Source organism: Buceros rhinoceros, unplaced genomic scaffold, assembly GCF_000710305.1.
Source record: "Buceros rhinoceros silvestris isolate BGI_N320 unplaced genomic scaffold, ASM71030v1 scaffold11361, whole genome shotgun sequence".
Lineage (NCBI taxonomy): Eukaryota > Metazoa > Chordata > Aves > Bucerotiformes > Bucerotidae > Buceros > Buceros rhinoceros.
In genome coordinates, this window is record NW_010393702.1 from 44,607 (window position 1) to 57,973 (window position 13,367).

The 13,367-nt window shown below is 46.6% G+C and overlaps 1 protein-coding gene across 1 annotated transcript in view; it reads right to left on the reverse strand.

The window, feature by feature from the left end:
- Positions 1 to 13,367, reverse strand: part of MCMBP (minichromosome maintenance complex binding protein) — a gene marked incomplete at its 5' end in the record, with an annotated part of 15,708 nt that overhangs the window by 1,815 nt on the left and 526 nt on the right. Inside the window, 11 exons of the mRNA XM_010144960.1 lie at positions 469 to 602; positions 2,150 to 2,315; positions 2,920 to 3,037; positions 4,530 to 4,653; positions 5,546 to 5,715; positions 7,495 to 7,595; positions 8,316 to 8,467; positions 9,832 to 9,961; positions 11,081 to 11,182; positions 11,657 to 11,698; positions 12,002 to 12,142. Of these exons, the coding sequence (XP_010143262.1) occupies positions 469 to 602; positions 2,150 to 2,315; positions 2,920 to 3,037; positions 4,530 to 4,653; positions 5,546 to 5,715; positions 7,495 to 7,595; positions 8,316 to 8,467; positions 9,832 to 9,961; positions 11,081 to 11,182; positions 11,657 to 11,698; positions 12,002 to 12,142 (1,380 nt within the window). The remainder of the gene's footprint in view (positions 1 to 468; positions 603 to 2,149; positions 2,316 to 2,919; positions 3,038 to 4,529; positions 4,654 to 5,545; positions 5,716 to 7,494; positions 7,596 to 8,315; positions 8,468 to 9,831; positions 9,962 to 11,080; positions 11,183 to 11,656; positions 11,699 to 12,001; positions 12,143 to 13,367) is intronic.

Genomic DNA, 13,367 nt, shown 5'->3' on the forward strand with positions numbered 1-13,367 from the left:
GCGGCGGGCTCCCCCCCGGGCGGGGGTCTCCACTAACACGCCAGCCGCTGCCCGGCCAGCCCTGCACGGACCGGCCAAGCAGGGGCATGGTCCAGCTCCCAGTTCTCCTTCAAACAGGTTCTGGGCTGGCCACAGCCCCCGCTGTGAGGCGGTGACCAGTGCTAGTGCCACCCCTCGCAGGGCACAAGAGAGCTTTCCCCCCTCTGCTCCGAGCCAGAGGCTGCCGACCGGCCGCAGCTACTCCCCCCATCCAGGAAGTCTGCCATACCGGGAGGAGCGATCGGCCCTCTGAAGTGATGAGGACGTTAATATTGCACGGGAATTCCATCTGGTGGTAACTGAAGTCATAATCCACCTTCTGCCAGGTTATCAAATTTCCCAGTGCCGTCACGTTGTGCACACCTGGGGAAGCAACAACGGATTCTCTCACAACCGGACCTCAGCACATATCCAGGAAGTCTGCCATACCGGGAGGAGCGATCGGCCCTCTGAAGTGATGAGGACGTTAATATTGCACGGGAATTCCATCTGGTGGTAACTGAAGTCATAATCCACCTTCTGCCAGGTTATCAAATTTCCCAGTGCCGTCACGTTGTGCACACCTGGGGAAGCAACAACGGATTCTCTCACAACCGGACCTCAGCACATGTCACACCTGACTCTTTTTTTTTTTTCCACTCTTGTTTTTAATGTAGAGAATTTCTTGCAAGCATCCCGTTTCCTCTTGTCTGTGGGGTCTTCCAGATAGAGATGACCATTTCTTAAGATCAAAATTAAGAATTCTTGAAGGATTTCAAGCCTAAATTTTATGTGGCCCAGTAAGCGCGTTAGTACTGTTTCCGTTGGTCCTACAACACCAGGTAACTATGTACAGAGGAAAAAAATCTCCCCTCAGGAGAGGACAAAACATCACCAATTATCTGACAGAAAATGTAATTTAACAGTTTGGGGGGGTGGGGGGAAGCCTTGTGTAGTTAAATTATTGGTTTTCATTAAATGTTGAGGGGTTTTAGATACTAAGGGCAAACGCTTTAGAAAACCCATAAATCAGCACAGCAAGACTTTTGTGTAAGTGGCAGGTTTTTATGCTTTCACTTTTAAAACAGACAATACAAAGATTTCTACTAGTTTTACCACTTGAGTGAAATTTACTAACTTTTAGTAGAGCAGAGTCACAAATTCAATTCTGAAGACTCAAAGTTAAGCGAGTCATTTCAAAGAACAACTATAGCAGTACTTAAAGAGATGATGTTTCTGAACAGCATCAACCTGAAATCTGAACGTCACTAGTGCTGCCAGAGCAGGCGCTTGGAGGGGACAAAGGACGGGTACTGCTCAGGCAGACCCGACAGGCCTGGCGCATCACACACAGCCCAGCTGGCGTCTCAAGACGGTGTTTTTGTTTTAAAGAAAAACCAATTCCAGTGACTTCCTATCCCTGTCCCTGGGGTCTCCGCAGATACCCTCACAGCGAATTCTCCAGCTACTGAACTGCCCGTCGGTCCCGCAGCTGCCGCCTTCCCGTGGGTTATAACTGGCAGAGGCTAAAGCAGATCACACAGCGCCACGTCAGCTGACACGGCAGGACCACGGCCGTTCCTCGCAGGAACCGCTGGGGCGCAGCCCCAGTTTTCGGTGGGGTTTCCATATAGCCAGTAGAAGTGTAAAGCATGAGGCAGCAGCATATGGTTCCCCCTCTTCATCCACCACCACAGGAAACCGACAGGCCCTAAGAGCTATTTTGGTGTAAAGAATTACTCAGATTGCGGCCTCTCTTCCACCGAGTGACAAGGACACTGCCCCGAGCTCCCACCATGCCAACCAAGCTAGGCTAGGCAGGACAGTCTCCTTTCATTATCGGTGCGTTGTGGGCTAGGATACAGATTCTGACCCAAGCATTTCTGAGCAAAATACCAAAAACTTCCAGAAAGGAAACTGGGGAAAAATCCCCAAGAGGCCAATCCCAAAGCTGCCTGAGAAGGCTGCAGAACAGCAGGAAGTTACGTCAAGAATGAGACAGGATTTGGAAACCACAGACAGTTTTGTGATAGAAAATGATCACTGGGACGTGATCGGCATCACCGCCTGAAAAGGTACCAAACTCTTCACCTTCCAGCTGAATTTTCTGTTGTAAACAGTACGGGTCTACCTGTGGTGTCAAGCTGTCCTTGCTCGAGCTGCGTCTCATCCACCACGAGGGAAGTGTTGCTGGCGAGCTGCAGCACTCCGCTGACTAAGCGATTGGCTGCGTAGTCTTTGTGCGGGATAAACCGTGAGTGGTTCATGTTTTCAATCGTCATCTGGAGGCGATAGGACTGCAACGAGAGAAGAAGAAACTCATTGGCACGTTTCCTCTCCCCCGGCTTCCCTGGTAAATAAATACTGCTTTAGCAAGAGCTGTAACCATGAACCTCCGGAGTAAGTAAACCAAGACGTCGTACCACAGCAGAGACATACTTTATCCCAAATGCCACAGATTAACAGGAAAATAAAATCACATCCTAGGTGAGATATGAGTAAAACAGCAATTGATTTATTGCAGCAATACAATCCCCATGTCCCCAAGTTGAATTATTGTGAATTCTCTGCAGAACTGTATCCCAAAACCTGGGGATTAACAGGAAATACACCACAATTAAACGACCGAAATGTCCGAACACATCAGCCTGTTTAGACACAATGAAGCACGCAGTGTCTGCTGTCAGTTTAACACCACGAGGATACGATTTTATTCCGTATTCACCCGAGATGACTATGTAAAGAGAGACTCCAACTGACAGGCCTGCCGTATCTCCACTTTATCTGACCCCTGCGGGGACAGCAGGGCTCTTCGTTTAAGATACTGGCCTTTAACTAGGACAGTTGGTCCAGCATCTACCTCCAGAACCATTAAAGCACTGTTAACGCCGTTATTCTTACTGCTGGCACGAGCTGCTGGATGATGCGGTATACGTGCTCCGTGAAGATGCTGTTTCTTGGACATCCACTCAAGTTGACCGTGAATTTTCCCAGAGGAAGCACATCTCGTCTTGCATAACTAGAGCACAAACAACACGGGTTAGGTGAGCACCTGGTCCGGGTGGTGAGCACAGGTACTGCTCAGCCTGTGCGGGGAGCGGTACCTGACAGCCAGCAGGGCTTGCTTAATACAGACGGAAAGCAAAGAGCCTCCCCCTCGGCCCCAGGAGCTCGGCTGGGCTGACGGCTCTCCGTCAGCCTTTGCGGCGCTGCGCCACAGCAGCTCAGTCACAGCGCTCACGACGCTGCAGGGTGCCTTGCAGACATGCTGCTCTCCTCGTGCTCTCCCGTGACTCTGTAAGCGTGCTTTGTCCCTCTCCTTCCTCGCTGCCCAGGCTCGGTTGCCCTGCTCGCTCACGTGCTTTACCTGCCCTTAGCTCTCCTCTGCCTCTTCGTACTGCCTGCCTATCTTCTCCCCGTTCTTGATGCATTTCAACTTTTTGGTGGTATCAGCTAAGAAAGAAAACACATTCTAGCCTGAAGCGTTTGAGCATTGACAGTCTTGCTACAGAGCGCGCACAGAGCATGAGGAGACCTGCACACTGACCCTGAAGTACTTGTATTTCCCTGGGGACAAGGGCTCAGGGCAGCCTGTAAACACGAGCCCACAGAAATTCTGTCAGCTCATGATCACGCTGCCATGGCACTACGGTTGTATCTATCTTGGTACCATCTGTCTCGCCAAGGCTGGGAAATCTCTGATGGCTTTTACACACACCAGTTGCAGGTACAGGAATCCTAAGACTCGTAGCAGAACTTTTGAAAACCATAAACCGAGTCATTTATTTACCCATAAATTACCTTTTCTTTTTATTGCGAGAAAAGACTAAAATTAAATTTGAGCCTTACAACTAAATCTAATCAAACCATACTGTCTGAAGTTTCACAGCTGAAATTTTAAGGAGCCAAAGGATGCTGCTCTTTCATCCAGCGCCAGCTGACACCAACAGAAGAAAACGTTAAGCAAATCCACTTTAATCAGCCCCAAAGACAGATCGGGCTACAGCATCAGCTCAGGTGGTAAATTTCTATCACATGCTAAAGGGGGGTCACCTGACCTTACCCTTAAACATATGTCTGTGTTTAATTAAAGACATCCCAGAATGCACCTTTCAGTATCCTTAACACCCGAACAGCAACCACTGCAGCCAGCAAACGCTGCCTCCAGGTCAGCTGCGGGCCCTATTCAGTAAGGGAAGCCAGAGATGAGAGGATGTTTTCATGTCTCTGTTTGAAAGTGCATCTTGGAGCGTCTGTCCAGCTCAGAGGAACGTTGAACGGAAATACTGCCCCAGAACCGGCCTTTGAACAAACTGACTGTTACTGCAGACCACGAAACCTGCTTACCGCGTCCACTGCGACAGCACAGCTCTGGCTGGACAAAGTGCTACGGCAATAACTACTATTTAAGCTATTCCTGCCATTTATTTGCAGTGGTGAAGAGCCCTATAAAAGGAGATTTCTTTTAAAAGATGAATATATAAGTTCTCAGCAAACATCTAAGTACTTACACCGTCGAGATGAGATGCAATATAAGGTATTCAGCAGCCAAACTGTCTCCCAAGAGGGCGTGGGTGAGGAACCCAAGCAACTCCGCTCTCACTGGCGACAGCTCAGACATGAAATTAGAAACAACTGATAAAAAAAGCAGAAGACAACAAGTGTCAGAAAATGTGCTGGTCCTCATCTTCTTCCTCTAGGTACATCTTACTTCCCATGGCAGTCTGATGAAGAAAAATGGGTTACTCCACAGCAGGCTAGGAAAAATAAACAAGCTTTCACTGGTTTCCAGGTGAGCAATTCCTGGCTTTGGATAACCTGAGTCATTCAACATTTTCCCTGGAAATGCCTTCTGCGTAAAAACTCGATATTGTGTGATGCATTTGCAGAAGGCTGTAAAGTTTGGAACCAAAGTTCTAAAATTTATAGCCAATCTGTACTAGTATCAAAGGCAGAAAACCCCACCCTTACACAGAGAACAGCTCAGCACAACCAACACAAGGCACGCCAGAAAGAGTGATTCGCATCACTGGAGGTTTTGTGTGCAGTAATTCCACGGCAAAGAACGATCACTCGACTAGGCCGTGAGGAACAGGGTAATTCCTCAAAACCAGACCCGCCTGATTTTCTTCACAGGGCAGTGGCTCTGCGTCTTGTTGGTACGTTTCTTATGTCCATTGTGACACTACAGTGGAAATCCAATTTCCCAGGAATTCTCTAGTCCATTTGAAAACAAATAAAATCTTCTGGCTGAACAACATCCTAAAATCCTCAGGCATGTAGAATGCAAAACAAGTTTCAGATAAAGCGCATTTATTTCAGAAAAATCATCGTGTAAGCATCACATCAACTCAAACCCTTGCACTTTGTCCGGTTCTGCAGTGCTGAATGGTTCCTCCATTTAGCAAGACTTATACCCAACACCTGCCATCGACGGACCTGCCTCTGAGCAAAGCAGTGCTTGTTCACAGGTACGGGGAAACCGCAGGTCTGCGTGTGCAGAGAGGGGTGACGCTGAGGTACTCACAGGTTTTACTCTCCTCTTCGTTAAGGCAGGCGGGCAGCAGTGGGTTAATGTGCTGTAACTTCTGTGCCAAAATCACGTGGATTCTGGGGACTAACGAGGCCGGAGGACTGTGCACTCTCTGTTCTTCTGCTGTGTCCATGCACTCCATGGGATCGAGGGCTGAGCTGTCCCTAGGAAAAGGCACAGCACGACTGGGCTTAGAAACGTTCCACACAAATTTCTCCCCATCTGCCCAAGAGCAGCTGGAATCCGGCCAAGCACGGAGCACACCGGCACGAACAACATCCGCTCTCAGCTCCTGGTAACTCCTCCCATGTTCAAACTACTGCTTTATGATTTTTATAAGCACCATAAATACTAAATCACCATCATATAATGAAACAGAAATGCCAAGGCATGCCTGACCACAACAATTTGGATTCTATTATTTTCAGAAAATAATGAAATCTTACTTTTCTGAAGGAAAAAACCAACCAACCTCCAAAAACTAAACACCCCAAACAAACCCCCATTTATTACTGGCTGCACCATTTTATAAGATGTAGCTTCAAATAAAACATTACAAACTCTTCTGTCTCTTCTGACTCTTCTGTCCAGCACGTCCTGAGTGAAGTTTCAGCAGTGGCTTTTAAGAAAATAAGGCAATGGTTTATTACATTTGTCTGCGTGTGCTCATGTGGCACTTTCATGTTCCACTGGGCTCTGGAGCCTGACAACAAGATCTTCTAGACAGTCACGTATCAGCCACGTCACTGGCCGAGCAAATAAATCCTACTGTACCTCAAACATCGACATCCTAACGCCTCACACTTGAAGTGTTACCTCTCCATTTCAGAGTTCGGATACACAGGCTTTGTATTGATGATGCCCTAAGAAATTCCTCCAGGTGGCTTTCACTTGTTATGTAGAAACTGAAATCCCTAAAGTGGCTCTACCAGATGATAGAATCAACTTGTACCTGTTTTAAAAGCTGGAAGACTTGATAAGGTCAAGGCCTCCTCAGCAGTCCCCCAACAGACCACCCACCTTTTCCATTACAGGAAACGTCTTTTGTTTGCACCCAAAACGCTGCTAAATGCCACCATTTGGCATGCAGGAAAAAACCCAACAGCCTGTGACAGACCACCGGAGCTGTCAGCCTGGGAGGAGCTGTCGGAGAGATGACCACCACACACAGCTGCCCAGGCCGAGCCTAAGAAGTGGGCAGGCTGCACTCCCGTGTCAGACTTAGAGAGATCAGATCGCCAGCAGAAACCACTTGGAGCACAATCGTTCAGGACATCAGTGGTGCCTATGTTAGTCTAGTCAACAGTTTTAGTTTAAAACCCAGCTTCCCGTGTCCTTCTGGATGAGTCTGTGTTTTGTCAAACGAGCAACTGCAGAACAGCGGGTGAAACAGGAAGTCTCTATCAGCAGTATAATGTGACAATATACCTTAATTAATAATAATTTAAAAAATCAACCCAATTTTTACTCATTTGGTCACTTTCACTCTCTGGGTAGACATGCAAGTTTTGAGTTTTTTTCTATATTCTTCAGAACTGTTTACAGTAACAACTTCAATGGACACAGGAATTATTTCGGAAGGACATTTTATAATTTCAGAGCTCAATGGAAAGTTCACCATTCATTCGTTCTCTGACAGTTTAACAGGCATGAGAGTACAAAACATTCAGCTACAGAAGCACTTTCTGCTTTATAGACCGTACAACGACTCGCATCGTGTATCCAAGGGTGCGGACGTGCCAGAGTACGATGGACTGCGGTGCACAGGATGGGGGATCCACTGCCCTCCACACCAAGCTCCTTTTAGCAACAAAACTCGCCTCTTGAGCACAACGGTTACGTATTTACACGGTTCCCTTCTGTATTAAGGGAGCAGCCAAAATATTTTGCTCCTTGAAAAGGAAGTTTCCTTCATTTCAGGATGAGGCACGGGAGAGCCTTACCTCTCTTCACTGTTTACTATGCTCAGCACCGGATCCACAGACAAAATCCCGTACACCTCCAGGACATCATTGACTTTGAAGCTCTCCCAGCTCTCGTAGACCTGCCACGAAGAGAAAATGGAAAGAGGCAGATAGGCCAGATACAGGACTGCACCCAAACACAGCCAAAGGAACAGTCAGAGGAGAGTCACCCGTAGCTGAGCACGGGCTGGGTGAAGAGGTCTCTCCTAGTCCTCAGAGACAGTGAGCTCACCCTGCAAAAATGAGTTCCTGCGACCACACGCCTTTCCGTACTGGCGCTCTTCTGCTACAGAAAGGTAAACTATCGCGTCCTAATGCGATTCATCATGATTTGCTGAATAAGAGAGTGTTCAACATAGTAACAGCACGGAAAGTTTGTGTTGGGAGTTCCACAATCAATATAGCAAACTAGCGAATCAAAGAGCCTTTCCAAAACACATACAGTTTATAGGTTTTGGCGTGCTCCATCTCGGCTTTTCTACCTTTAGAGGACAAACCCTAAAAGTAAAATACCAGGAGTCAATACCAGCTGCACCTTCCAGTACCTAGTAACGGACTTTTTATTTTAAACTAAGTGAGGCGAGAAGGTGCAAGCTCTAACAAGTGCTGTGGCAGGATTTCCGCAGTTCAAGTGCAGCACTCATGAAGAGAATCAACGTCATTATCTGTAGAAAGAAAATTCTGGGCTTCAGAGACAAATTTCTGTGTCTATAAACCAGTGCAAGACTCATTATTTCCTCCCTAAGCTCAGAGTCCGTCCCACAGGGCCACAGCCGTGCTCATCAACTCTCCTCGGTTACCTTTACAAGACATGCTGGTCCCTTCTCTCCTGGCAACGGGAAATTTAAGTCCAGTGGAGGAGAGCAGTTGGGAGAAATGAGATGATGACCTGCAGAAGCTTCTGTTTCTAATCTTTTTGGCTCCACACATCCGTGGATATCACCTCCGCTGCCTGAGAAATACAGGATTATTTCAACAGAAATGCAAAAGAGAACGTCTTTCTTCAATGAGCAACACGGAATTAAACTAATTTAACCAGACATCCAAGACAAAAACATTTAACGAGGCAACGTACCTGACAGAAGATACTCTGCATCAGAACAGAAAAGTCTCAGAAGTGCCTGTTTTATATTACCAAGTTAAGTGTGAGCGAGAGCACTGGAGAAGATCTGTGTGTCTGACATGGCCAGAAACCTGACTTTCAAAATGCAGGGTTTAAACTGTGTCAACCACCTTTTTCTAAATTCCACAGGACCACAAAGGTAATATTTTTCTGCACCTCATGTTTAAAAAACTAGATGGTTCTTGGAGGTGAGAATATGCATCAACAAAATAGTTCACGTTAAAAAACCACTGTAGATTTTCAGCAATAATAAAGCTATAAAATCCTATTCTACAGCTGATCAGTATGGAGACAAACCAGCCTAAACGATCTTGCAAACTGGTAAAAATACAAAAGGGCGAACCTGAATTCAGCTGATGAACCTGTCAGACATAGAACGCGCAACAGCTGAAAGCAAAAGCTTCTACACTGGTTCTTCTTTAAGGGGACTGACAATTTTAAACTAACCACTTCCTCTGGTTCAAACGAAAACTTGCCAAAATCTCCACGAAAACCCCTGAGCCAGTTTCAGTGGCATCTCCACAGCCGAGCATCGAAACAAACAGCTCACAGCTTGATCACAGCAAGGAACCACATGCCACGGAGCAGCGCCAGTGTCCGAAGCGCCATCCTTCTCCTTGCCTTCCCAACTTGCTGCGGGAGGCAGCAAGTGTCTGGTGTTCATCCGGCTCCTTCACGGGTCGGACCAGTAAATCACATTAGAGGAAAGGTAAGGCTGGAAGGCAGTTTTTAGATATACACCATGGTGTGTGTCAAAGCAGCACCTAACCGACCCACAGCTTGGCTTCAGTTTGCTCAGTGAGATCCACATGCACAGACAGAGACCAGTTTCCACCAGTCTCCCCGATTACCATGAAAGGTGCAACAGAGTGGGAAATTCACCAAGAGCTCCTCAGCCTCAGCCTGCTGCTATAAACTGTCTGTGTGCTGTGACACACACAAGTGCTGCTGCACACCGTACTAACTTCAGGAACTGCCTCTGGAAAGCAATGGACATGCAACAGCATCGCACCATCGGCTCGTCCACACGACTTCAGCATAAACCACTAATGACTTCACCAAAGCCACCAAGCCAGTCGAAGGCTGCAGCAACACTACTGAGACAAACGACTGCAAATAGTTCAATGTTTGAACAGGAAATTTTTGCACGTTCTGGAAAGGCATCACAACTAGGCACCAGAAATGACTATTACCCAGGTGTTGCTCTTTCTGTTTACATGGATGGAGATCCATATCTTCATCTTCCTCGTAGCTCCTCTTGTGGCGACTTGGAGTGTAGGATGTTGAAGGACTAACTCGAGCTTGGCTTGCACTAATATATGCGTAAAATTGCGGATTAAGGACAACCACAGACTCAGCTGAGAAAATTAATGCAAAACAAGCTACTTTTTTTTAACCAAAATGCTAACACCCTATTTTGAGCAAGGCTTTAAAATAATGATTCAAGTGATTCTCTAGATGTCATCACTTCAGATACATAAATAACCCGCTCAGGAAGCGTACGGCAGTCATCGGCTTTGTGGAACGCTAAAGAACACAGGGGGCGATTCCACCATCAACCTCTAGAAAAGGTTCTTCTGAGGTTCCACTGCCCAGCTCAGTCTCTGCTCCAGAAGGTGACGGCACCTTCTGGAGGTCCCGGCAGGTCTGTGCAGACAGTGGCCGCTGCTGGCAGTGGCAGGGCCCGGGGGGGCCCCGGCAGGGACGTCTCCTGTGGGAGGTCCCGGCAGGTCTGTGCAGACAGTGGCCGCTGCTGGCAGTGGCAGCGCTGGCTGGTCCCAGGCACGGCCAGGGGCTGGCTGCAGGAAGGCTCTGTCATATCTTGAGTTTTCGAGACCTCTCCCCCACTCCCTTGGAGAAGAGAATATAAAATTCCCAAAAGGTGTTAAAATAAGCATCCTGTATCCATCCCACTCAGATAATTTAACTTTCCTTTACCAGGAGAAACTAAAGATGATTTGTTGCTCTCCCAAACGCTTCCTGTACTCACTGAGAAAATGACACATTGTGGTCTCCTGATTAAAACCACAGTACTTCAGCTGCCCAGGAATTACTGTCTTAAATGCTCAGCTACAAGTGTTTCACAGGTTCTTGTAGGAGACTCTCGCTACCTAACAGTGTCCAAATTTAATTGGAAAATGGCTTAATTGAAGTTTCTCTTTTTCTAAACATTTGCAAACAGAAATGAACAGAAAATTACAAGACTCTCCCAAGGAAAGATGAAAATCTAGTATAAATCCCTGCTAAACCTCCTAAATTCACGTGCATCCTCTTGGCGAGTGTGGCACACCACCAATTTTTCCTTTTTCCACCACACCTACCACCTCTCCTGATTCACTCAAAATAAATGAAAACTCCAAATAAACTTATCTCCTTAAATCTATGAATTAGCTGGTGAATGCTGTTTGCATAACAGAGCACTAGCTCGGTCAAAAAAGATATTTCTTTCACCCACGCCGATTCGCCAGGCACTGGAACACAGTAGAAAGTCTGTCTCTCTGAGGTGACTGTTTGAGAGGAGTTCAAATCAATTTCCTGCTGAGGCTGGAATACCAAAAGAGGTTTTGGTAAAAAGCTGATTAGAGTTTGTTTTCTTTTTTTTAAACTAATCCCACAGGTTCAATCACTGGGCCAGAAGTTACAGCAAGCACACAAGACCACACAGTCACCAAGCAGAGAACCCAGCGGTCTGCACCTGCAATGCCCTGATTCTAACTGCTTTATGCTACAACACTGAGTCGTTTTCCAGAGCAGAAAGTTTCAAGATCAAGAGCGCTTCTCCCCTCCCCACAAAGAAAATGAATTTTACATACAACAGAAACAGCATGAAGGCTGCTGAACTCAGAATGCCCGTGAGCAGTTAACACTCTGTTTTCCAAACTGAGGTGAATTTTGCATTTTAAGAGCAGTTCTCTCCAGGAACCCACTGGCGAGTACTAAATCACTACACTGCACTTCTAAATTGCATCTTGCTGTCTAACATTTCATCTCAAAATTCACAAAACTCGTAGAACTTACCCCACATTCCGCCACATCTCTGTATTTACCAAAATGCAAAACCTGTCAAGAAGAAAAAGGCAATGCCATGATTCTGCTTCTGACAGCATCCTGAATTTCTGACCCCACCACCACTGCAGCCCAGAGTCCCTCAGACATCCTGCCAAAGCCTTCAGCATCTTAGTGACTTCTATTCCTCAACGGAAATCTAAGTGAGAAATTACTGACGACATGTGAGCTGTACAGAGTTACTATTAAATGGTGCCCAGCCTCCAAAGGTTTAACTAAGAAACTAGAGAAACATGAGGACCAGAACGCATAAAGTGACAAACACTTACTAAAATAATAAATCAGTTTTTCACTTACACGTGCATTTGTGTTTGGGTCAACTGTTTCATAGACTCCCATGTAAAACTCGGGATCAAACATATCTTGAACCATGCAGCGGAATTTCACTAAACTGTTGGGTTTTAGGTAATGTACAGGAACATCATTCAGCGACGGAACCTGTAAAAAAGAGCTTGTTCTAAACAACTGGTATATATCAAGAAATGCTCTGAAGAAAAGCCAAAACCAGGACAAAAGCTGCCCCCAACTTATTCTGTGATCCTCCGGTATAACCAGCTGTTCAGTTACTCGCCCCAAACCCCGTATCACTGTCGCTGATACGATTCATTGCCTCGGACAATCCAGCGCCTCATCAGCTAACACAGGCAGTATTTGCTGCCCCCGTCCAGGCAGCAATAAAGCGAGGAAACCTCAACGCCAGAAGTTTCTGCAGTAGCTGGTACAGAGAATAGTTATGATTACCAGACACTCAACAGCTCCCAAATCCTTCCCGTTCCAAAGCCACCAGTCCTGTCATTTCTCAATCCTGATACTGGGCTACTGGTCACTGAAACCATACTGGAACGCCACAATGTTTGAAATCGCTCCTCAGCTGGGCAGTAATGTGGCTGCTGTATTCAGCAGAATTTATCACTCCCTTATTCCCACTTAACAGCACTTTTCCCCTGCATTATGTACCAGTGGATCCACAGTGACCGCACCCACACCTCCGTATAACGAACGGCTGTGGGAAACCGGGGGCAGACTTTTTCACCCATTTACAAGACAATGAAAAAAAACAGAAAGAAAAAAAAGATCAAAGCCTCGGCATGTAGTATAACCTGAAATAATGAGACTTGCAAGAAGATGACTGTTCTGATTGTGAACATAAGCTCTTTGTGGAAAAACCCACACCCAACACTACCATGAAACAAAACCCAGGAGTGGCCCTGTAGGAAACGGCATTTTAACAAACGCATATTCCCTCATGCTTCTCTTGAGTAAGAAAATGGGCTTTCCATTCTTTCTGATGCTCTGAATTTAAGACTGTTTTGCTATCTACACCTCGATTTAAACAGTCCTTGAAATAACAAACATACCCAAGAATCTTCCCTTGCTTTTTTGGTCATAAGCAGAACGGATTCGATAGGGAAGTTTCTAATCCACTGCGCGGTGTTCCGCGATGCCGTTTTCACCACAGTCTTTTAGAAAACCACCAGCTTTTGAAGTTAGCTGTGCAAGCTTTTTTTAAGCCTAAAGCATCCTTGCTAAACCAGGCCTGCTCCAGCCCAGTAAGGCAGAGGTTTAGCAGAATGCATTTTTTCCTCAAACCGGAGAGCCCAGGCAGCTATTTCTCCTCCCCACACCGAGTCTGCAGCACCGCACACCAGGTTGGGAGGGAAAG